The following is a 19,834-nucleotide window of genomic DNA, read 5'->3' as shown; positions in this document are numbered from 1 at the left end:
TTTTACGATTAAAACCCCTAAAATGTTTAGGAGAACATGCAGGAGGCACATAATTCTCGATTGTGCTACATGCAGCTTGTTGAAGACTAGAGGAAATTCTAACTTTTTGAGAGTTTATCAAAAATTTCAATGGTATACTAAAATTGTAATGAAATAAATTATTACTTAAATCACAAATTAAAAAAGCACACACTACATGTTTTTGACTACTACCGAAATTAAACCTAGTTAAATGTAAAAGAAAACCATCTTAACCATCCCCAACATTATGAGGTGACACACAAAAAGACATGTACATTTTCCTCAATTTTGCTGCAGAATAACGAAAAATCAGATGTGGTTATTTAAACAAATGATCTGAAATTATATATTCGAAAGAAAATTGGTCTAAAAATCAACAAATGATTAATTTTTCATGAAAGAAATAAGTGATCGTACCTTCCTTGCGTTTCCATTATTCATAGGAAGTTGAATTTGCGCATGCGCAAATATAGCAAGGAGGCAAAGTGTGTAACGTCCCGATTAAGACTCGATATCGTGTGTAACAAAATTCATGTGTAAACCGGAAACTCACACTTTTTATAATTTTGTATTTTCTGGGTAAATCATGGTCGGAAAACCCGATTTACGGGGTTCTGCAAACTTACTACACGGATTTGTGTCTTAGGTTTTGAAAATGTAGTAAGTTGCACGTGTGTAAACTAGTACATGTCGTAGGTATCGGCATGATTCACACACACACACACACACACACACACACACACACACACACACACACACACACACGCACGCACGCACGCACGCACGCACACACACACACACACACACACACACACACACACACACACACACACACACACACACACACACACACATACTTGCATTATGCCGAAACTCACTACATCAGACTTTACACCTGAAATTCACTACACTATGTTCTAGTTGTGCTATTCAATATATATTAATATTTTTAAGTAATATAAGACATCTTTTTACTATTCTGCTATTTGAAATAGGCAAAATCTCTTTGTAAAAGTTTATGATTTTATACCTGATAGTCACTACATGAGGTCACATGACTCATTGTGAATACACACCAGAAACTCACTACAGTGTGTATTTCTTCCTAATTTACCCCAAAGTCAATACATCTAGCTAGTCATGTGATCGATTGAAGATTCAAAGGAAATTTACCACATAAACCATTTATTACTGAACACACAGAGAGAGAGAGAGAGAGAGAGAGAGAGAGAGAGAGAGAGAGAGAGAGAGAGAGAGAGAGAGAGAGAGAGAGATCTAATAATTTCAGCAAGCTGCAAGACGAATTATTCTAATACTAATTCTAATACTCAGGCTAATCTAATCAATTCATTATGGTATACTCAAGATGCATATATTGTCAAATTTGTGGAGGACAATATATACTAAGTGAATTCTGGATAAATAAGATTAGACTGCATTTCACACTTTTCTCCACATATGCACATTTTCTATTTAAACTACATTATATTTAGCACCAGACCCTACTTCGATACAAAGAATCTTATGTTAATTACATATATAATTCAATTATGTAAATTCATTCAACATTTTATGTTATATGTATTGTAATTTGAAACATATACGAGACAGTAATATTTCTTGTCAAAGGACATGCACAGTCTAGTACCATTGCAACTTGTATGCTTTTATTAACTGTTTTGCCTATAAAAGACACTTTACACTATCACTGTATGACTTAAATAATTAGGATTTCTTGCTAATTTTTACGCACCCTATCAAGACTGAATTTATAAGAAAATCTAATTGAATTGAAAAGTCTTCATGTGTGTTTCATTTCTTTAAAAACATATACTGTTTAAATTAAATAAATTCCTATTTGCCACTTGCTTTGTAAAATCTAGACCTGTGGACTTTGAACACTTCTTCAAACAAAACATAAATCAACAGCAGAATCTTAATTATAATTCATTTTATTTTAGGATCAAACAACTTTAAGCTAAAATTTAAAAGTACATAATTTCATAGTAATTCATGATATATGGAATTTTGTTTATGAATTCAAATAATTTCAATCAATTATTGACATTATCATGCATGATGCGTGCCCTTCTTTACATTTCTGATCATATTTTATCAATTAAAATATCAAATAATGTCTACCCATTTCTGCCATTTCAAAATGTTTCATGGAATAGGAAGTAGAATAACAGACAAAAAAATAAATGTACATTTGTATAAGCCAATAAGCATTTGTCACAAATGCATGCACCCTGTATTAAATTTAGATACTGGCATAATGTTTTTAACAAATTGATAATACAGCACAAACAGTATGCATTCGAACTTCATTACGGTAACATAATTATAACACATAGAAATTTAACGTTGCGACCACCTGGAATTTCATTTTCTGCAACTTCTCAGACGAGAAGTATTATGTTTTTGACAGCAAACTTCACATTCAATTGCGCCAAGTGAAGCCTGATAATGCCTTTTCCTTCCTAATGGCGTTTAAACAGTCAAGCTGACCAGGAGTTTTCCCTAGTTTGATGAAATTATTAAACTGTCGCTCCAAGGATGCCTTTCTACAGCAGTCCATGTGTGACATTGTACACTGGCTGTGAAAAAAAATAAGATTTTATTATTTTAAAATTGCTGTATCTTTATCATATTTTTGTCATTAAGGTTATTTGTTCTTCAGCCCAAATGTATAGTCTTTATTCAAAAATTGGTATCCTTCCTTTGAATGTTAAAACTGTATGAAATATAGTAAAAAGATATTCATTCATTCATTGTATCCAAGAATTTAAACAAGAGGCCCAGGGGCCACATCGCTCACCTGAGCAACAATTGCCTTAATTCTGATCAAATTAGCATAACAGTATCAAAATATCTTGACAACTAAGTACAGTAAAAACTTGAAAATCTGCCAATTTTTATCCACCTCTTTATTTTTGGTAAATACCAAGCCCCTTTTGTTGTTGTACTTGTAAGAAGATTTTTCTTTATTCCTAAATAGCCCCCCCCCCCCCATTTTGTGGCACCACTTTTCGTTATGGAATCAGGGTTTCATCAGACTTAAATCTGCATAACCCGTGCTTTCACACTAAGTACTGAGTTTAGGACCGAAAACTTTCCCAGAATATTTTTAAAGATTTTCTCTATATATTCCTATGTAAAAATCCAAACCGCCATCACGGCCCCGCCCTACCACTAGGGACTGTGATTTCGCAAACTTGAATTTACATAGTTACCCAAGGATGCCTCTACACAAGTTTAAGCCTTTCTGGCCAAATACTTTTAATAGTCTTAAAAAAGAGGATTTTTAAAGATTGTCTCTATATATTCCTATGTAAAACTTGATCTTCCAATTGTGGCCCCACCCTACACCCAGGGACTATGATTTGAACAAACTTGGATCTACACTACCTGAGGATGCTTCCATTTTAATTTGAGCTTTTCTGGCCTAATAGTTTTGTGAAAAAGATTTTTAAAGATTTTCTCTATATATAATTTATCCCCCATTGTAGCCCCACCCTACCCCCAGGGACCATAATTTGAACAAATTTGAATCTACAATACCTAATTTATATGCAATTAAGTTACTGTCACTAATGGCAACTGGCAGGTGGTGTCCGTAAAAAGTTTTAAATTTATATAATCAAAGATAATACCTTGTCTTTGAGCCTCAGGTTTTGCATGGGGTGGGCATGATGATCTCTCTGTGCTTAGCTTTTTACTTTTACATGGAACTGCAATACAATATACAATGTTAATTACATCTCGATAAAAATTCACCTCAAGTAGCACAAAAGGTATGAAATTACACAGTATACACTATTTACTATTAACTAGAAAATGTAGTTAACTATGCTCTAAAACGACCATAACTTTTAACCTTACAGGACATCTTTGTAACGGTAACCTAGCCAACAAGCAATTACTGTGCATGTACATTATGTAATGTGTTGAATTACTTAAAGTACTTTGACCAAATAAAACCTCAGGTTATGAAACTTACAGTGTAGTGTTTTATCCTAGATACATTATAAAAAAAAATTGGGAATAAAATACAACTATGAGGTCAGAATGTCCAGTGTACCGGATTGCACAGTTGGCAGGTTGAACAGTGCACACCCTACTTATATTTGAAACGTTTGTTGCAATACCTTCTACTTTAATAGGCTACCTAACTCTGGAATATTAAAAAAGATCTGGATCTAATCAACTGAATGAAAAGTACCTTCCATAGGGGATGCAGTGTTGGAATCATCATCAACTTCTTTTTCACTCTCTGTTTCAGTATCAATAGTTTCTATATTGAAGAAAAGACACATCAATAAACAGCCTTGAAAATTCTTGGGGAATAGACAGAAAATAAAAACATGATTTATAAACACACCTTTGTCAGCGAAATCAATTTCATCAAAGTCTGCTTTTTAAATGTGCATGATTAATGTATATTGAAAAGAAGACTCACTACGTGTGTGAAGATAATGTATATTGGCAAGGAAACTCACTACATGTGTGTGGTAGTTATTAAGGAATAAGGAATCATTCTTTCAGTACATGTATTATGGGGTGATAATTTTGGTCGGGGCATGATCAAATCCAATGAAGCTCGAGGGCTTTATGATGGATTTGACAATTTCCAGCAGTTGTACAATTAAATATTTGAATATAAATAAGCAAACCCTGCTTGCGCCCAAATCATACGTTATTTGAATTTAATGGACTGTATAGTACAAAATCAACTGTGTTATCATATGTTATCACAAGCAAAAACACTGAAAAAGTTAATTTAAATGAATATGGACAAGGAAATTTACTACTTGTGTGTGGAAATGTATATTGGCAAGGAAACTCACTACATGTGTGTGGTAATTTAAATGAATATGGACAAGGAAACTCACTACATGTGTGTGGTAATTTAAATGAATATGGACAAGGAAACTCACTACATGTGTGTGGTAATTTAAATGAATATGGACAATGAAACTCACTACATGTGTAGTAAATGTACACTGGCGAAGAAATTCACTCATATGTGTGGGAAATGCATTCAAAATGGAAAGGAAATTCACCACATGTGCAGGAAATGTGTACCAGTATTTGTTATGACATATGTTACACATAAATATTAAATACATTTTAATACATGTACATGTATCAAATCAAAATGAACACTAGAAACATTAAGTAAAAGTAACCTTCATTGTTCTCCTCACTGTCCTGGTTGACATCAAATGGGTTATCATCAAATGGATTATCATCAGGTGAATCTTAAAGAGAACAATAGTTGTAACAATTTATTATTAATTTTAAATTATATAGTATTTATTACTGTGCAGTTCTGAACTACATGTACTCTCGCGCAGTAAACTCAATATTATACAGGTTTAAAATTAATTGATTCACTGATTATACTAATTCTTGTTGTAAAAAACAATATGAAATGTTAAACCATGTGCATTTTTTTTTGAAATCCTTTTGACATTTAAATCACATTAACACATCAACAATTATTAAAATTGTCACATACGTGTCGCCAAGGTAGGTTGGCTTCCCCATAATCATATCTTAACTCTTCTCCAGCTTTAATATCTCTATTTGCAAAGAGGCAGAGCCTTGGATAATTCTCGGTAACCAAAAGGCGCATAACACAGTTATTCAACGGACTTCCGACTTCCTCGTCCTTTATATACTTCCCCTTTCTTTCAGTGTTAGTTGCATCAATGCTACAAACAAAAAAAGCAATTTTATAGATTTTTGCAGGGTTGCACCCGGTATTTAATGAAAATGAATTTACACATATATGTGTGAAAGTGGGACTGGTTTGATCATCGGTGGTTATATATAGCTCAGTTGGTAGAGTACATATCTAGTGATTCTGGATGCCCTGGTTCAAATCTCTGTTTGGCCGTCATTATATTTCCAATCCTGTTACGTATGCATGGTGTTATTTTAGTCATCAAGCAAAGATGTCAGAATGATTTATTCACTGAATTATAGTGTAATCATGGTAATAGAAAATACCTAATCATTGTATAAAACTTTTTATCTCATGCTCACTTTACTTTCCTTTATAAAGTGCAAATAGTTATACAGGATATCATTTTCATCTCCATATTTAGTTGAAATGTACGTAACAATGGTTTTTTGCCAATTCTCAGAACTCACAACCTGCCGCAAACACTGCAATTTCTAAAAACAAATTGCCAGGGTGGTGAGAATATTCAAACACAATTTTTTTTGCATTAAATTCTAATTAATTTTCTGTCATCAAAATCTGACCTAAATTGGACAATTCCCAGCATCTAGTAAACTGTATATGGATATCAATTTCACATTCTCATAAGAACCAGAAAAAGTTGTATTACAAAAAATCTAAAATAGGTAAATAAAACAATTGTATCTCTCTCTCTCTCTCTCTCTCTCTCTCTCTCTCTCTCTCTCTCTCTCTCATAACAATCACAATAAATATATTATATTTGCTTACCACTTCAGACCATTCCACTTAAAGTAAAAGATATAACTAGTATGTTTTATTTTGCGCTTCTTTTCTCTTTCTTCTGCTTCCTTGGGCACAATTCTCTCTCCAACATATTCTACCAAAAAGCTTCCTTTTGGAAAATTTTGAGTTGCAAAAACCCCATATCCTTAAAATAAGAAAAAAAATATCGGTGAATATTTGCATTACATGATTGTACAGTGTGTTCACAAATCATGTACAAAACCTAATTTATTTATAAATGCCTTTTATTATGGAATTATTTGTATAATTGTGATTATCAAATGCAAGGGGCTAAAATTGTTCCAGAAACTAATGACATTTTTCATTTAAGGATCTGCATAATCAAGGGAAACAAATGTGTGAAACTGAGTACGGTAGATTGGTACATAAAAACAAAGAAATGATACTATTTTCTATTACACTAGACTCTGACCCGTGCATGCACGGTTTGACATATTGCATATTATATCGGACATTCACTAAATAGATACATCGACACACCATATTTACATAACCAAGCTTTAAGCCTACAATAATGCTATTAATTTCACTACACTCTGCTTAGTTAGAATAATCTAACTGTGTCTCGGGACAGGCCTTCACCACAGTTGAAATGCCTTTCATATACCCGTAATGTAGCAAAAAATTGCATTATCGCTTCGAAACGGTTTTGGAGAAAATTATTGAAGCTGCATTGTGATCAACAGTCAAATTATTCATAACAAACCATTTTGAGGCTGTAAATACCTTTCTTCTAAAAATTTAATTCATATTAATGAAGAATTCAACACTTTTTTACCAATGTTTTTTACTCACTTCGAATTTACACAGCATGTTGACATTCAAACTCTCAGGATATAGCAAATTTTCAATGAAAATTTAAACATATGTGTATTATCGTTTCTGAGTTTATCCATGCAAGTGTGATATTGTGGAAACATAAACTAAAGAGCCTCCCGTGATTTAGCGTGAATGGAATGCACATGCGCAAGATTGTAGAATAAAAAAAATCCAGATGATTCCGGATTTTTATAAGGAATTTTCATTGATTATTAATAAGCGAAGCTTGATTGAGAAAAAATAAAAACAAACTGGTAATCTTCAAATACCAATGATGTTTAAAAAATAAAGAACAAAAGACAGTTCTCTTCTGATTTCTCGATATTAAAGCCCAAAAATTCGAGTCTTTTATTTTAATGTATAGTAGTAATAGATGTGTATCAACTCACCAATTCTTCTGTTGATCAATTCAACTTTTAATGCATCACAGTCCAGTCCAGAACGGCACATAAATTCTGCCTCTCTTTTAGGGCTTATTCGTTGTTTCTAGCACATAAATAAATTACTCATTAGAAAAAAGTTTTATTTCAAAATATGCAAAATTTGTCTTTTAAACTATCACATTGATTTTAAAATCAAATTATCTTAAGACCTTCCATTTTGGTTTGCAAACCCCTTTTCAACTATTTCAAGATCAAAATAAAAACTTTATTAATATTACTTATATAATGCACACGGTAATAATCACTTGTCCGAATGGACAAGAAGGAAAAAAAGTTAATGTAGAGCCCTGACACCGTGCATACATAAAAAAGATATATTACATACTTAAATTAGAATGCTAATTTTACACAAACAGTCCCTGAAACATTCTACGTAAGCACACGCTGAACGGAATGTGGTGAACGCTAATGAAAGGTGAACGATGAGCGAAGGCAGAGTGCACATGAAGCGCTGAACGATGAACGATATGTGAACGCAAGATGAACGATTTATTCGGAGTGTTTCGATAGTAACTTACATTGTATTTTGACGGAAATCAGGAAAAACATGCTAATAAACTACACGTACAGTGCTGCTATCTTAAAAGTTGACAAAACAGTCCTATCCTATCGACTATCCTGCAAATAATATCTATCCTGTATTATCTTTAAAGTTATACCATACCATTTATGCATGTTTAGGAATAACAGTTAAATAAAACCAAATTTTTAAGACCATAATATTAATTTTATCAACAGATAATCGAGTAATGTAATGATAAAAATGTCTAAATAATACATAAAACCATTGTTAATCTATAAATTAACACGCATTTATGTTTAGTATCTTAAGTTGATCTGTTCAGTAAGACAGTTTATTGTCGAACATGGATATGTTTGTGATTTGGAATCGAAGGAATTATTATTTGAATCGTGAAAAATACACAAATACAATGTCTGTTTCTTATATTTATATATATATATATATAATATATATATATATATATATATATATATATATATATATATATATATATATATATATATATATATATATATATACTTAAATAAAATTTTTTGCTGTACCAAGGCTTTATTTATCTACATATATTATATATATATATATATATATATATATATATATATATATATATATATATATATATGTCGAATCGTTAGTTGATTGAATTCTTCTGTTTTTAAATGACTGGACTGACTATCTTAAAATGAATCATTAAATATGATTTGTGTATCAATTTATTGCTGTATTGTGTAACATACAATTTTCACAGTAACTGCATACATTAGCCATTTTCGGATCAACAAAAAAAATGCCTGTTTAGGAGAGTGATAAAAAACAACAACAGCAAAAAACAGACCTGCTCAAGAATGTGTACTTTAAATTCCACGGATTAAATTCTAATTAAAATGATGCTTTATGTGTAGTATTAGTTTCCTTTCACCTTAACGCAAGTTTTTTTTCCTCATTTTGCTGAGATCAATTCTTTCATTTTTGAAGTTCCGAATGAAAATGAATGAAAACGTACTGAATTCGAACGATAAGTGAACGGTGAACGATAAGTGAACAAAGGTGAACGCACAATGAGCGCTTTCTGAACGGTGTGCACAAAAGGAGCGGAGTGAAGAGTGCAAGTGAACGCACTGTGAGTGCACGGTGAGCGCACGGTGAATGCACGGTGAGCGCATGGTGAATGCACGAAAAAATAAGAAAGTAGATGGTGTAAGGGACTGTAATACTTAATACTGTCGCATTGTTTTTTTTATTATCATAAATTTGATAAAACCATTGATTAATTCACTTTTCTGTTGTGATAATTTCACTAACAAACAAAACAGACCGAGCAACTGATTTTGTTCAAATTGCTGATAAAACAATTTGAGCATATATTGTGACTGTATGACAATTATAGAAAACTTCAATATGTCACACTAAGCAAAAACAAGAATAAACATCTAAATATGAGAATTTGAGATATCACCGGTAAAATGTTTACTTAAAAAATGAGAGATATGCACACCCAAATAACTTTAACATATCAATGGTATTCGATACACATGTACTGTTGTTTGAAATATACCTTAAAAGTTCAACTGTATGTACAATGTTAAAAATTTCACTTACTGCAATTTTCCCCCTTGAATAAGCTGCCATCTTTTTAGTTGACTGCTTTATAACTTACATAAGCTAGAAAAAAGAAGAAGAAGAAGTTGTACATGAATGCCAATACAAATTAAAATGTGAGTTATATGAGATGCCATAACTTCATTAATGTGAGTTTTGAGATATTATACTAAATGTATATAAGGTGGATAATTATCAACTTTTCACATTAATTATTATTATCATTATCACCTCATGATGACTATTGATTTATCACATGAAATCCAATTCAGTGAAAATCACTATACATGTACATGATGTGTGTGGAAATGTATATGGACAAGGAAACTCACTACATGTGTGTGGTAATTTAAATGAATATGGACAAGGAGACTCACTACATGTGTGTGGAAAGGTATATTTGCAATGAAACTCACTACATGTGTGTGGTAATTTAAATGAATATGGACAAGGAGACTCACTACATGTGTGTAGGATTGTACAGGTAACTCTCGATAGCTGGAAGTCCATGGGTCCAAGGAAAAACTTTGAAGTTTCAAGAGTTTGAGTTTTCAAGAGTTTGGAATTTTCTGGGTTGACCAATGGGTTTTAAAATTAGTCTTACCGGATGTTATGATTAAGCCATTTAATTAGTGCTAACCTTACGCTCATGCTTAAACAACGTTTTCTTTTCAGTAAAATATACAGAACTGGATGTTTTTAAAACTAAATTCAAACAACTATTGAATAAATTCATAATATAATTATTTATTTTATGCATCATATTAAGACCAAATTGCTCAGTACTACTGGAGTGCGAGACGATTAACATATGTCATAAATGTGATAACTAAGTATCACCCATTGTTTCCACCGTAAGGGTCCTTCACCAGCTGTAAGAACTTGTTCAGCAATATAATCATTACAATGACATAATGCTGATAAGCATACTTTTAACAGTTTTATAATTCTAAAATTTGACCATGGCTCAATATTATCGTTTCATCTCAATTAATTTCTCATTTTCATTGCGTCTCCAAATTATCGTAAAACGGTTGTGATAATTATAGATTAGGTATTGGTATAGTCAGTCATCAAACAATTATCACTTTGCAGGACAAGTGCCGCCTGAACAAACAACTCGTGACACAAGTCCCACGTCTAAGGTGTTATTTAGGTATAGCGCTTGGAGATACACGGAGACTTTGAGGTATCGAGAGTACGAAACTATAGATTATGAACGGGACTGCAGTTTGACTTAGAGAGATCAAGCTAGGGTTTTCGAGAGATCAAGAGTTTGAGAAATCAATAGTAAATTTGCTTAGTTATATAGGGGAAAAAATCGGGACCCTAGACTCACTTCCAGCGATCAAGAACTTCGATCCAATCAAAGTTCGAGCCATTGAGAGTTACCTGTATATTGGCAATGAAACTCACTACATGTGTGTGGTAATTTAAATGAATATGGACAAGGAAACTCACTACATGTGTGTGGTAATTTAAATGAATATGGACAAGGAAACTCACTACATGTGTGTGGTAATTTAAATGAATATGGACAAGAAACTCAATACATGTGTGTAGGAATGTACATTAATTGGCAATGAAACTCACTACATCTGTGAGGTGAATTTATACTGGTGTAATTGGGAAACTTGCTATATGTGTCTAGGAAATATATATTATATTGGCAAGAAAATTGACACTACATGTGCATATGAAATACATAAAATTGTTGGCAATGCAACCAACCATGGTAAATGTTGGTTGCAAGAAAACTCATTACACAAGGTGGGTTGATTCACATGTATAAAATAATGTATATGTTATTTAATTGAAACTTACTGCACAAGATTGGTAAAGAGGCAACACACAGACCATGAATATCAGGCATTATTACATGATTGTCCACTAATGCGCCAAAAGTATGTCAATTTTTTGTTTTTCCCTATATATTTCATCGAAAACAAGACTTTTTTTAAAAAGGTTTTCAGGTCAGATTATTGGTCAGATTTTGAAGAAGTTGATATTGATTTCCAGCATAGTAGATTCAATTTCCACTTGTTGTCGTACATTAGTTTTTGACAACTCATTTGTAAAATTTGAATATTTCAAACACAACACTGAGATAGTTTTTAAGAGCTCTACTATATATTTTTTGCAATGTATGAGCTGAAAAATCTTACTGTGAACTGTTTATATTAAATTTCAGTAATAGAAGGTTGGAAAAATATTCAAATAAGATGCAAAAAGAGCTAGAAAAATGCTTAATGTATCAATCCAAGTCTTTTCAATGTACATGGTCAAAGGGTTTCATTTTAACAATTCTAAAAAAAAAAAATTTTCAACTAATATATGGTGAAAAGAAAAAATAAATTGACCTACTTTTGGCACCTGAGTGTACATACATGTATATGTCCCTGATTTCCTGAACTCAAGTATAATTTAAGCTGGTCGATTGGGGAAGGGGGGGGGTGCACAAAAAAAAACCCATTAGAAAACCTCTTTATTTTTAACCATATGTAATTTACATCAGCTCTAGTTTTAAAAAAAGCAACCATCTGGTTCTTTTTGGGGGCAATCTCAAAATACAGGTATATTTTTCTATAGGAATATTTAGAGAATTTTCATTTTCCGCACTTCGTAGCAGATTTAAAAAAATACTACAATAGAGATTTTCTTTGAATTGTGATATCGCGATTAGCAATATCATTTTGAACCTTATATGTAAAAAATACTAAATTCAACCATCTAGTTTAAGTGAGGGTCATCTCAAAATATGAACAGTTGATAAATTTTGCTATATACATGTATTTTGGGTACATGTATTACAAATGTAGATTAATTGCTATGTTGGATTCATTCAAAATGAAGCAAAATAACCCTGGAGATACCATCATTTAGTGTATACAATTTCAAAGGGTTACGATTTTTACTTTTTCTTTTTTCCTATATACTCCTACAAAGCTTCATTTTATCATAATGTCAACATATAAAGCAAGATCAATGGCAATGCTCACCTACCAAACCACAGAAAAATTGTTGAAAAAAAAATTGTTTATCATGTGTTTATTGTGTTCAATTTAATAAATGTCTATATCTATATAAAAATCATAAAAGGTTGAAATACACTGTATTTTACTCGATCAGAATGCACAAAAACATGAACCATGCAAACTAAAGTCAGCCTCAACCTTAAACCAGATGAGAATTGCGCAGATTAAACAACTCATTTTAAGGTTTAATTGATTAACATTTTAGACAGAAAATTAGAAAGTAAAAATGCTCATATTCATAAATTGTCAGTCCAACCAAATTGAAATTAGACCATACAATTAGACAACTCGTACATCATGCGCACACTACCGAGAGAGTTCTCCATACATGTATGTATTTGTTTTATCTCTGTAATATAAATAAAAAAGGCTCTTGTAATTTTTAAAACAACAATTTGGGTCAATACTAATATCAAATCTCCTCTTGCTTGATCTTAGATTCAGATAACCACAGACATAGTCAAAATGATGTACATTTAGCTAGCTGGGTGTTCAAGAAATATAGACAACTAGACATGAACAATTCATGAATTACATGTATTACCATGATGACTTCAATCTAATGTTTCAACATGTGCCCTATTTGCAAAACATCCTTGTTTATTCACCTGCCATTTTTTATATGCATTGTTCCATCCAGATATACCACCCCCTCCCCATCTAGAATTTGAATTTTTCCTTTAAATGTACCACCCTCAAGTCATGAGATGAGCTGCTACAATCCCCTTCCCCTGAAATAGTTTTATTTGTTTGTGTCAGAGAGGAATTAAGTGTTTTTTGTTACCAATATTCTGGGTTGGATTTCTGCAGACTGCCCCCAATAGGCATTCCTGTATCTTGCTATAAAGTGATGTGAAACTCAGAAAGGGGCTTATTTTTAAGGCAATTTGATTCATCATCTGATAGTCTATAGAAAGATAGATTAAAGACTGGATGGTGCACCTTTTTCCTTAACCACAGAAACTGTTTTTGATATCTATTTTTACTCTTTTTCTTCACTTGACTTTAACTTTTTAGCATCCGAATTATTATTAAGCTAGTCAGAAACTTCAACTTAAAAGTAAATGTCCCCTTAGGCTACCTCTTTTGTAATTTATAGTAAATCTTTAATTTTATTCATACAGTCGTTGACCAGTTCCGAATAGTTCATATGTTGAATAGCAAATACATGTAGTTATGGAAATGAAAGTTGGAGAAAAAATTATTACCTTTAATATAATACACTTATAATGCTTGTTTAAATTTTGCAGTAGTTTCATTTTTTGCGGTCATATACATGTACGTATTCAATACTATAGTCTTACATTAGTCAACCAATATTAAACTTTTGCTTTGCCAGGTCATTGCAACGTTATTATGTGCATAAAATAGTCTGTTGACGCCTTATATTTTCACATGTAACAAGATTTCTTCTATCAAAAGTTGTTTTGGTATTATTCTTACATACCCATATAAGCATGCAGGATATAAATTTTAAAAAATGCAGAAGGATGAAAAATCTTATTAAGCTGCCATTTTACAAATTCCAAAAACTCAATTTGTTTTTGTCTGTTTCAGGATTATATGAAGAAATAGATTAAAACAATTACTTCTGGAATTCATTAAATTTTCTTACTAAGTCTTAAATAAATCATATTGAACCACAGTAATGATCAATGGAGGTGCGGCAACTGTACTCCGACAAGATATTAGAATTTAGAAACTACATGTAGTCTAAAGTATTGTTATAGTGATCTTGTTTGTTGAATCCATGCAAATTAATTTAACTGTATAGGTTAAAAGAATTGCCAATAGCTGGTTGGTATGCATCAAACCTCTTTTTCAATAGGTTCAATTGATGGTGTTTAAATAGGGCTAAAACTTTTTATCTGCATTCGATTTCCATGGAAACAGCTATGCTATTCAGAACTTATTGATTTATTCGTAAATGGTAAAATGGCTTCCAATATAAGTTTTTAGGACAAAATTCTAAATAAAGCAATATTGCATTACTCTCTGACAGCAATAATATAGCGTACATCAGCCAAAGAAAAAAAAAAGATTTCAAAACAACACCCAGGAACATTTAAAGAACCGCCAAATCTATACCCTATTCAGTACTGGTCATTCTATAGAAAGAATAATCTTACCGTGACCAGACTACGCTCAGGTCACAGTAAGAATTCGTCCCATATACTTGCAATGTAGCAGCTGCAAAGCGGATCTGCTTCGCATCGACTTTAAGTCTGTTAAAAACAATCTGCAGGGGTAAAACACAGCATTTATATTACAAACCTTTTTGAAAATGCATATGTAATTAAGTCCACAAAATATTCATTATTAATATAATGGGTTATACAAAGGCATTTTGTTAATATATCTGTGGTAGAGTCAGGTATATTGCATTCCTACTAGCTCTGGCTAGTGGGTTAACCCTTTATCTCGCTCGGTAGAGTGCTTGACTGGCGTGCCAGAGGACCCTGGTTCAAACCCCAGCAGAGGCAAAAAATGTCTCTGTTTGAATTTGCCTGCCATTTTGCACTCGAAATATCTCGGATTTTATCATTAACATGGCGACCAGTGATTTCATTGCCAAAACCGTTAATGTGGTAAAATGGGATTATAAATGAGCAACATTGTAGGTATTTGAGACCAATCAAATGAAAATATAGGCAAGATACAACCGAGATATTTCTTTTTTCATTTGCTACTAAGAATTACAGTAAAGGGCACAAATTCTATCATTTAACCGGGTTAGTTGGACATGTGTCATTTTAAGAAAAGACCATTCTATCTAGTCAATCGACGGTAATAATTATTGTTTATCATTGCATTGCATCGATTTTGTTGATTAAAATCATACTAATATGTTCCAAACATTTCTCATTTATTTAGCAAAATAATTTTATGAAAATAATACAAGAAAAAAAGACATGTTATTTAAAATGTCAATTTAAAAAAAAAAAAAAGGTGTTATAACCAAGCTATGTAGCTAAATTAGAAGATTGTGCTGGACTTGATCACGTTACCATTATTACAAGTGCAGCTGTTAAACACATGCACATGCTGACGAAACGCAGAGAGGTTCTACACTTGTTCACACGTTCAACTTCTCCAACAAGATTGTCACTAATTATTCAAACGACTTACAGTTCTTACGTAGCTTCTATTCCTTTTTGGGGGGCTGTAGTAATTCGTATAAAGCATGCAGGATGGAGGGGTTTGTTTTCATTTACTGTTTTGTGACATTTTTTTTTACCGGATATGTCGCGTCGTAACACTGTCAGGTCAAGTCGTACACAGACCAATTCGTATACAGGTCAACTCGTATACAAAGAATTGTTCTCATATGTATTACAGGCACTCAAATCAATAAACTTCAATTTTAAAAAAAAAGAGGTAAACTTCAATGAATTTGAAAATGAAGCAGAGTAAAATTGTTTAAATAATTACCTTGTTAAAGAATATTTTTTTTACTTTTGGAGAGTGTTTACAAGATTCAGTATTTATTTAGCTCTCTTGTAGGTTTTTTTGTTTTTGTTTTACAAGTTTGCATTGATGTCATTAATTATGAGGATGAATATGGTGTAAAAATTGATCCCGAAAGATTTGGGGGGGGGGGGATATTGTTTTTATAATGATTTATTAAATTTTAAAATGAAAAGAAATGAGTTTCCTCATGGGGATCAAACTTCATATATATCTACATATAGGATCTTTCCTTAAACTTATTAGAACCATTTCTTTGTATCAATGTAATGAAAGATAAATAAGGGTGCAAATGATAATAATAATAATAATAAAAAAAAAAAGATTTAGAGAGTTTTCTAAGTGATTTACTGCATGTATTAAATTTTAAACATTAAATTAAAAATTATTGGTTTCCTTATGGGGGTGTAATTTCTTAATAAAAGGGTTTTCCTCTAACTAATGCTGATTATTTGTTTGTAATAATGTCATTTGGGGGAATTAGGGTGTACATTCTGGTCCTGAAAGATGCATGTGGTTTCCTAAATGTTTAACTATACCTGTCAGATCTTTCAACGATAAAAAGAAAATAATGTGTTTCCTCATATGGGTCATAGTTTATGATAATAGGATTTTCAAAAAAAAGGATAAAAGGGGTTTTCAATTTAATACTGATTTTTAACATTAAAATGAAAAACACGGTTTTTCCTTTGGGGTGCAATTTGTAAATGAGCCTTTCCCTTAAACTAATACTGATTATTACTTTGTTTTAATGTCATTAAGGATAAATTAGGGTTTAACATTACTGATTTTTTAACGTTAAAATGAAAAGTTTGGGTTTCCCCATGGGTGTTTATGTAAATAATAATAGGATTTTTCCTAATAATTATTCTAATAATCATTTCTTTGTTTTAATGCAAGGAAGAGTAAATTATGGTGCACAAATTAAGCTCATGAAATTAAAGGGTTTTTATAAGTGATTTACCGTACTGATTTTTTGGGGGGCATTAAATTGAAACTTAGAGTTTTCTCATGAGGGTGTAATTTAATGAAAGAATTAATATGTGATTAATATAGAGCAACAATTTGCTAATTTTTCTTGATTGATTGAAGAGAACTTTACTAAGAAACTCCACAATTAAAGCCGTTGAACAGAAAATATTTCTTTATTTTGGATAAAATGTGTTGGGTGTAAATTTGAAAGTTAAGAAACATATTGTTTATTTCTACATGATTAATTGTTTGTTGTGAATTCCAAAAGAGAATATAATTAAAAGATTCCCCAGTTAAGGCCTATGAAAAATTGTTGACCCCCTTGAGGAAATCCATATTTTTCTCCTCTTGATAAAATGTATATACAGTAGAGAGTCTAAATTTGAAAAGTTCCAAGTTAATGTTAATTTTTTCTTCATTATTCTTTAATTACTCGAACTAATAACAACACATTTTCACAATTAAAACCCCTAAAATGTTTAGAAGAACATGCAGGAGGCACATAATTCTCGATTGTGCTACATGCAACTTGTTAAAGTTTAGAGGAAATTCTAACTTTTTGAGAGTTTATCAAAAATTTCAATGGTATACTAAAATTGTAATGAAATAAATGATTATTTAAAACACAAATTAAAAAAAGCACACACTACATGTGTTTGACTACTACCGAAATTAAACCCAGTTAAACGTAAAAGAAAATCATCTTAACCATCTACAACTTTATGAGGTGACACACACAAAGACATGTAAATTTTCCTCAATTTAGCTGCAAAATAACGAAAAATCAGATGTCGCATTTAAACAAATGATCTAAAATCATATATTCGAAAGAAAATTGGTGTAAAAATCAACAAAAGATTAATTTTTCATGAAAGAAATAAGTGATCGTACCTTCTTTTGCGTTTCCATTATTTCCATAGGAAGTTGAATTTGCGCATGCGCAAATGTGGCAAGGGGGCAAAGTGTGTAACATCCCCATTAAGACTCGATATCGTGTGTAACAAAATTCATGTGTAAACCGGAAACTCACACTTTTTATAATTTTGTATTTTCTGGGTAAATCATGGTCGAAAAACCCGATTTACGGGGTTCTGCAAACTTACTACACGGATTTGTGTCGTAGGTTTTGAAAATGTAGTAAGTTGCACGTGTGTAAACTAGTACATGTCGTAGGTGTCGGCATGATACAAACGCACACACACACACACACACACACACACACACACACACACACACACACACACACACACACACACACACACACACACACACACACACACACACACACACACACACACACACACACACACACACACACACACACACACACACACACACACACACACACACACACACACACACACACACACACACACACACACACACACACACACACACACACACACACACACGTAGAGCAGTCCCAGTCAAACAAAAGTGTTAAGCCTAACCCAGGTATAGAGCAGGTACATGAATCTGATCAGATCCCTAGTCCAAACCAAATGATGTTAGATGTCTCTGATTCATCTTCCGATTCTGAGTCTTCTGACAATGATCATGCATACATGTATGTGATTCCACAGAGATTGGAAGGTCATGACACTGTTCAGAACTCAGCTCCCAGTGTTATACATGGTAGAGCCAATACTTTTGAGAAAAGTGCTTTTAACAGCCCTGCTTATACTTGTACTCCATCATCCTTGAATAGGCATGTATTATTTGATAGTACCTATATTCGACCGTGGAGACAGATAAAACCCCCAGACAGGTATTGAGACTGGGTCTCTCATCAAGTAACATCAGAGGTGTACTATGTTTGAATTTTGCAGGGGAGAATGTCATAGAAGTGTTTTAATAAGGTCTTGTTTGATTTTCGTGTTTGTAATGAGTTTAAAATGTCAGGAGCCATTTTCCCAAGCAGGGGAGAATGTCGCAGTTGTCATATAAAAGTTTTATATTTTGCATATTTATATTCATAGTCACTTGCATTCTCGCAAAGGTCTGATAAAAATAAGCACATAGTTCTGAAATTGACAGATTTATTTTAATTGAATGCACCGCACAGGCTACACACAGAACACACACCTTTGAAAAAACCGTCAGAAATGGTAGAGAATGGAAAAATGTACACCACGTAAGTTAGGAACTACTAAAAAATGTTTAGTTTGCGGACATTTTCCAAAGGAGATAAGAAAAGTTGAATCGGCTAAAATCCGAGAACAAAATTTTAAGGACCTTTTATTAAAATATGGAGGTATTAACATAAAAAGCGGGATCGTGTGTAGAAATTGTTTTTTAAAGTTAGATAATTTGGATAAAAAATGCCATGAATTTTATGAAAACTGTCAAAAAAATGCCACTAGTTCAAAGTTACGATGCAAAAGGATGGCATCTTCTCCTGCTGTCGAGAAAAGACCTCAAAAGAGAAGCCTCGGAG

General features: G+C 32.2%; 1 protein-coding gene across 3 annotated transcripts; it reads right to left on the bottom strand.

Annotated features, from left to right (window-relative positions):
• Positions 1 to 1,955: 1,955 nt before the first annotated feature.
• On the bottom strand, positions 1,956 to 18,660 carry LOC117685186 (N-lysine methyltransferase KMT5A). 3 transcript variants are annotated; one of them, XM_066072085.1, is made up of 9 exons: positions 18,289 to 18,660; positions 9,923 to 9,985; positions 7,747 to 7,843; positions 6,503 to 6,662; positions 5,546 to 5,741; positions 5,214 to 5,285; positions 4,247 to 4,318; positions 3,678 to 3,755; positions 1,956 to 2,621 (listed from the first exon to the last, which is right to left on the bottom strand). In XM_066072085.1, the coding sequence occupies exons 2-8, from the start codon at positions 9,950 to 9,952 to the stop codon at positions 3,732 to 3,734; spliced, it is 651 nt and encodes a 216-aa protein (XP_065928157.1). In that variant the 5' UTR covers positions 9,953 to 9,985; positions 18,289 to 18,660; the 3' UTR covers positions 1,956 to 2,621; positions 3,678 to 3,731. The 3 variants fall into 3 exon arrangements, 2 of the variants coding, with proteins under 2 accessions (XP_065928157.1, XP_065928156.1); XM_066072084.1 differs by lacking the exon at positions 18,289 to 18,660 and adding an exon at positions 16,087 to 16,193; XR_010709619.1 differs by lacking the exons at positions 7,747 to 7,843; positions 18,289 to 18,660 and adding an exon at positions 16,087 to 16,193.
• Positions 18,661 to 19,834: the final 1,174 nt, after the last annotated feature.

Source organism: Magallana gigas, chromosome 9 (genome assembly GCF_963853765.1).
Source record: "Magallana gigas chromosome 9, xbMagGiga1.1, whole genome shotgun sequence".
Lineage (NCBI taxonomy): Eukaryota > Metazoa > Mollusca > Bivalvia > Ostreida > Ostreidae > Magallana > Magallana gigas.
The sequence above is the reverse complement of the archived record's forward strand: the minus strand, read 5'-3'. Positions and strand labels throughout refer to the sequence as shown.

What these genes read in the sequence shown, in the direction of transcription:
- LOC117685186 (XM_066072085.1), bottom strand. Translation starts at nt 9,952, where the DNA reads ATGGCAGCTTATTCAAGGGGGAAAATTGCA. An exon ending in CCAACCTACCTTGGCGACAC is followed by an intron (nt 5,286 to 5,545) that starts GTATGTGACAAT and finishes GTTCTCTTTAAG; the next exon opens with ATTCACCTGATGATAATCCA. An exon ending in CACTGCATCCCCTATGGAAG is followed by an intron (nt 3,756 to 4,246) that starts GTACTTTTCATT and finishes ATTGTATTGCAG; the next exon opens with TTCCATGTAAAAGTAAAAAG.